This window comes from Etheostoma cragini, unplaced genomic scaffold, assembly GCF_013103735.1.
Source record: "Etheostoma cragini isolate CJK2018 unplaced genomic scaffold, CSU_Ecrag_1.0 ScbMSFa_2165, whole genome shotgun sequence".
NCBI classification, from domain to species: Eukaryota; Metazoa; Chordata; class Actinopteri; order Perciformes; family Percidae; genus Etheostoma; species Etheostoma cragini.
In genome coordinates, this window is record NW_023266297.1 from 112,654 (window position 1) to 118,990 (window position 6,337).

A 6,337-nucleotide genomic window follows, 5' to 3' on the forward strand; every position below is an offset into this window, starting at 1 on the left:
TGCTGAGTTGTTCTTGTTCTACATCAGAGGAACCTCTCTTTTAGTTTAAGGCTCTAGATGCAGTATTGTTCCTGTTCTCCATCAGAGGAACCTCTCTTTTAGTTTAAGGCTCTAGATGCAGTATTGTTCCTGTTCTACTTCAGAGGAACCTCTCTGTCTATGTTTAAGGCTCTAGATGCTGAGTTGTTACTGTTCTCCATCAGAGGAACCTCTCTTTTAGTTTCAGGCTCTAGATGCAGAATTGTTCATGTTCTACATCAGAGGAACCTCTCTGTCTATCTTTAAAGCTCTAGATGCTGAGTTGTTCTTGTTCTACATCAGAGGAACCTCTCTTTTAGTTTAAGGCTCTAGATGCAGTATTGTTCCTGTTCTACATCAGAGGAACCTCTCCGTCTATGTTTAAGGCTCTACATGCTGAGTTGTTCTTGTTCTACATCAGAGGAACCTCTCTTTTAGTTTAAGGCTCTAGATGAAGAGTTCTTCCTGTTTGCCATCAGAGGAACCTCTTTCTTAGTTTAAGGCTCTAGATGCTGAGTTGTTCCTGTTCTCCATCAGAGGAACCTCTCTTTTAGTTTAAGGCTCCAGATGCAGTATTGTTCCTGTTCTACTTCAGAGGAACCTCTCTCTCTATGTTTAAGGCTCTAGATGCTGATTTGTTACTGTTCTCCATCAGAGGAACCTCTCTTTTAGTTTAAGGCTCTAGATGCAGTATTGTTCCTGTTCTACATCAGAGAAACCTCTCTGTCTATCTTTAAGGCTCTAGATGCTGAGTTGTTCTTGTTCTACATCAGAGGAACCTCTCTTTTAGTTTAAGGCTCTAGATGAAGAGTTGTTCCTGTTTGCCATCAGAGGAACCTCTCTCTTAGTTTAAGGCTCTAGATGCTGAGTTGTTCCTGTTGTACATCAGAGGAACCTCTCTTTTAGTTTAAGGCTCTAGATGCAGTATTTTTCTGTTCAACATCAGAGGAACCTCTCTCTCTATGTTAAAGGCTCTAGATGCTGAGTTGTTCCTGTTCTACATCAGAGGAACCTCTCTCTCTATGTTTAAGGCTTTAGAGTTCTTCTGCTGCCTCACCATCAGATTTGCACTTCCTCCGAATGCAGATGATGGTCAGCGGCAGCCCAGAGATGAAGACAGTGATGATGATGACAGTGATGATCACCATGGACACTGGTACACCTGTGTAAAGAGAACGTGGTTTTACAGAGGGTTCCTCGTAGGAAGAATTCATCAGAAAAATATTAAAAGGAAATAATGCCCAGGTGCAATAAAATATATATTCACGAGTAGTATTTATACAATGTATGTTTCCAGTGCAATATCATGACAATGTTTTCTGTGTACATTAACGTTGTGGAAAGTCTCAGATGCAATTTTAATCTTAATAAGGTCCTGAACCCCCAAATCTCTAGTCGAGGCACCAAGGCATATTCCTCGTATGTGGTACAAACTTAGCATTTGTACTTACATGTACCTCTGGGTGGTGGTGTCTCAGTGTGTAGATGTACTTCTGGGTGGTGGTGTCTCAGTGTGTACATGTACTTCTGGGTGGTGGTGTCTCAGTGTGTACATGTACCTCTGGGTGGGGGTGTCTCAGTGTGTACATGTACCTCTGGGTGGGGGTGTCTCAGTGGGTACATGTACCTCTGGGTGGTGGTGTCTCAGTGTGTACATGTACCTCTGGGTGGTGGTGTCTCAGTGTGTACATTTACCTCTGGGTGGTGGTGTCTCAGTGTGTACATGTACTTCTGGGTGGTGGTGTCTCAGTGTGTACATGTACCCCTGGGTGGTGGTGTCTCAGTGTGTACATGTACCTCTGATATGTCTTTTCCACCAAGGCTAACCAGGTGCTGGTTCTGGGCTGGTGCTGTTGCCAGTTTGGTGCTGGTTCTACTCGGCAATTATCTAAGAACCAGCTGGATCTTCCCCAGCCTGAGAGCCAGAGTAGGACTACGTCACAACGTCACTGCAAGCACCTTCGTTGTCATAGCAATGCGTTACCACTATCAACAATAAAGGAGGACTACATACCGATACTTTTGCTCCTGGCTTTACAAATACACCCTGGAAATCAAAGACGGGCCTCAACATCTCTCCATGACCGCTATGGATAGAGGACACGTTCAGGAAGAAACGGAATCATCTCGCATGATTTAACGTTTATTATAATTTCTCTGCTAGCTTGCGATGGTAACATCAGTAGCGTAAAGAAAAACACCGTTAGGCTTTACAGAGGTCCCAGTTTTCCTGAATAAAAGCCTATCGGGACCCGCTCCCAGCACCTGACGTAACCGGTTCTTATCTCTAGACCAGCGCTGAGTTGGTGCTGAGTTGGAACCCGTTTTCTTGGCCCAGAACCAGGTTTATTTGTGTGGAAAAACAAAGAACCGGTTCAATATTTGGCACTGACTCTGAACCAGCACCAGAACCGCCTTGGTGGAAAAGACAGATGAGAGGTGGTGTCTCAGTGTGTACATGTACCTCTGGGTGGTGCTGTCTGAGTGGGTGGAGCTGAAGGAACTGATGATGGAACCAGCATAGTCCTGATTGGTCCAGACGTGGTCGGAGCTGTGAACAACAACATGACGATACAAAGATCCTGATGTGCATTTACATGTGTGTGTAACACAACTTCCACTTTCAAGATAAATCTGTGACAACGAGATTAAACTGGTGATAAGGATCCGGACACAAAGGTCTGTTCAGACCACATTCTTACAGTCCTGAGTCAGACCTGGTCAGCTATCTCTCTCTCCCTCTCTCTCTCTCTCTCTCTCTCTCTCTCTCTCTCTCTCTCTCTCTCTCTCTCTCTCTCTCTTTATCTATCTATTTATCAATCAATGTTACTGTCTGTTGATAAAATAATGTTAGAAATAAAACTCCCCTTGCATCTCAATGATCACATTACGTTTTGAGCGACTGTTTTCTCAACATTGGCGGAGTTGTGCTTTGCTCCGGTTAGTAGTACTGCGCTGAAAAGAAAACAGGGAAGCTCAGTTCAGTCGGTCCACCTAGTCGTAGCCTGGTGCATTGGTTCTGAAGCACTGGACTGGGAGCTAAGGACCAGGCTACATGGTGATTCAGTGTGCATTTACAAATTATACCAATACATGCTACAGATGGCACCACAACGTTTCTATAGATTTCCAATGGGAGATCCAGAAAGGAACCAACTGTGGCTTCTTCCTGCTGGCTTGGACATCAAGCATGAATCCCTTTTCTCCATCTTACCCCTAGCCCAGACCACAGTCTGGTGCCGTAGGCCATCAGACCACAGTCTGGTGCTGTTGGCCACTAGTCCACATTCTGGTGCCCATAGGCCATCAGACCACAGTCTGGTGCCCTTTGGCCACTAGTCCATAGTCTGGTGCCCTTTGGCCACTACATCACATTCTGGTGCCCTTTAACCACTAATCTACAGTCTGGTGCCCGTTAGCCAGTAGACCACATTCTGGTGTTTGTTGGCAAGTAGACCAAAGTCTGGTGCCCATTGGCCACTACACCACAGTCTGTTGCCCATTGGCCACTACATCACAGTCTGGTGCCTGTTGGCCACCACACCACAGTCTGGTGCAGTCTGGTGCCCGTTGGCCATTAGACCACAGTCTGGTGCCCGTTGGCCCCTACACCACAGTCTGGTGCCCATTGGCCACTAGACCACAGTCTGGTGCCGTTGGCCACTACACCACAGTCTAAAACTGGCAGTCTGAAATGAGGTCTTATGTCCAAAATTCTGAATCCCCCTTTAAAAACATCTTGAGAAAATCGTCTCATCAACTTAAAATCCTGAATTGAATGGTGAGTTGAGTACGTTGTTTGATACCTATAGTCCTGAATCAAAATGTAAAAGATGTTTGAGTCCCGGGTTAAGACTCACCTGGACCCTGGACCGTAGCACTCACCTGGACCGTACAACTCACCTGGACCCAGGACCGTAGCACTCACCTGGACCATAGCACTCATCTGGACCGTAGCACTCACCTGGACCATACCACTCAGCTGGACCATACCACTCACCTGGACCGTAGCAAATGAAAGCTCTCTCCATGTCACATGACCAACCCTCCCAAGCTCCTGATTGGCTGAAGTCTGCAGCCACGCAGGTCTGGTTCCCGTTGATGTTATTAGGTTGCCCGGTCTTCCAGAAGCTGAATGAGGAGGAACTTCCATCAGACCACTTCCAGGAGTCTCTGAAGAGGCCAAACCAGAATACACCTCCTCCACCTAGCATCGGTTGTATCTTCTGGTTCTCTACCATGTCCCTCACGCTGGCCAGGTCTGTGTATTTAGCTCTGCAGTAGTTCTGGGCTCCAGTCCAGGTCAGGGCATTTTCGATGATGACAAAATTCACCTCTGACCCTGAAAATGGAGCAGAGAGAAGTGTAGATGAGAGTGTAAGATGCTTGCACGTGAACATGCACGAGTCCAATCTCTAGAATATAAGAGGTCTTCCTCTGAGTTGCAGTTTAACCCGGTGGATGAGAGGGTCGCCTCCCTACGCCTGCGGGGGGGGGGGGAACTCTGTCTGTTGTTTGTGCATATGCACCAAAAAGGAGTTTGGAGTATTAGGCCTTCTTGGAGATCTGGAATGCAGTCCTGTATGGGGGATTGAGTCCTGAATGGGGATGGAGTCCTGTATGGGGCTCCAGTGGTGGACCTTGAATGGAATCCAGTAGGGGACTCCATAGTTCTGCTAGGGGACTTCAACGCACATGTGGGCGATGATGGAGTTGCACTGTTGCTTGCTCTGGAGGAGACTACTAGAACTGTTGGGTCCTTGTAGATTCTGGAATGTGCTCTATCTGTAAAGTGTCTTGAGATAACTCTTGTTATGAATTGATACTATAAATAAAATTGAATTGAATTGAATTGGAGAGGCTGATTGGGAGGAACGGGTCCCTGATCCAAACCATAGAGGTTGTGTCTTGTTGGACTTCTGGTCTAGTCATGGATTGTCTATAACAAACACCATGTTCAAACATAGGGATGCTTATAAGTGCACGAGGTACCAGAGCACCCTAGGGTCCTCAAAAGTGTACGTGGTACAACTGCCTCTGACAGAGGCAACGCAGCAGGTGTGGGAGAAGTTTGGAGAAAAAATGGAGAAGACATGGAAAAGTCATGGAGAAGACCTGGAGAAGACATGGAGAAGACATGGAGAAGGCATGGAGAAGGACTTTCGGTTAGCACCAAGGTGAATCTGGAAAACCTCAGGAGGGGGAAGTGGCGAATCATCCAAGATGTGGACAGTAAGGACTGTAATATCTGTAATATCATTACTGGCAGTAATATCTGCTGTAATGGGACGTATCGAGGCGTACGTGGGGAGGGGTTGCAGTTTGGTGGGCTCAGGATCTCATTGCTGCTTTTTGCAGATGATGTGTTCCTGATGACGTCATCGCTCTGTGACCTTCAGCACTCACTGGATCGGTTCGCAGCCGAGTGTGAAGCGGCTGGGATGAGGATCAGCACCTCTAAATCTGAGGCCATGGTTCTCAGCAGGAAACCGATGGAGTGCCTTCTCCAGCTAGGGAATGAGTCGTTACTCCAAGTGAAGGAGGTTAAATACCTTGGGGTCTTGTTCTCAAGTGAGGGAACGATGGACCGGGAGATTCGTTGGAGAATCGGAGCAGCGGGGGGGGTATTACATTCAATTTATCGCACCGTTGTGAAAAAAAGAGCTGAGCCAGAAGGGAAAGCTCTTGATCTACTGGTCAGTTCTGGTTCCTACCCTCACCTATGGTCCTGAAGACAGAGTCATGACCAAAAGAACCAGATTCAGGGTACAAGCGGCCAAGATGGGTTTCCTCAGGAGAGATTATATCTCCAACCTGGCCTGGGAACGCCTCGGGATCCCCAGTCGAGCTGGTTTATGTGGCTCGAGAAAGAGAAGTTTGAGGTGTCCAGCCAGAGCTTCTGCCCCTGTGACCCGATACTGTCTTATTATCTCCGTCAGCTGGAAAGCTCTTTGAATGGCAAAACCTGGCTGGAAGCTGCTGTTGGTCGGAGTGACTGTTACTACGGAGACCGGAGTAATGAAAACAAAGAGGCAACGAGAAGCAGAGAAGGGAAACTTCACCAGTTACTACTCTCACCTCTGACATCTACACACACTGGATAACGTCTCTCGTCACAACCGTGGTCGTACCAGAGTCCATCACGTGGACTAATTGCTGTGCAGACCTTTCCACTGTGTCCAACATCTGGTTGTCCTGGCCCCCATCGTCTGAAGTCCGTCTCCCCGGGTTTGTAGAAACTTGGGTCTGACAGGGACCACCTCCAGGTGTCCCGGGACAGTCCTATCCAGGCTCTCTGGTGGAGATATAAAGAATTAGA

The 6,337-nt window shown here is 47.3% G+C and overlaps 1 protein-coding gene across 1 annotated transcript in view; it reads right to left on the bottom strand.

Moving 5' to 3' along the window:
• Window positions 1-6,337, bottom strand: part of LOC117940304 (macrophage mannose receptor 1-like) — an 8,619-nt gene that overhangs the window by 1,738 nt on the left and 544 nt on the right. Inside the window, exons 2-4 of the mRNA XM_034865632.1 lie at window positions 6,097-6,313; window positions 4,019-4,360; window positions 1,076-1,180 (exon numbers count right to left, since the gene is read on the bottom strand). Coding sequence (XP_034721523.1) covers window positions 1,076-1,180; window positions 4,019-4,360; window positions 6,097-6,313 — 664 coding nt within the window. The remainder of the gene's footprint in view (window positions 1-1,075; window positions 1,181-4,018; window positions 4,361-6,096; window positions 6,314-6,337) is intronic.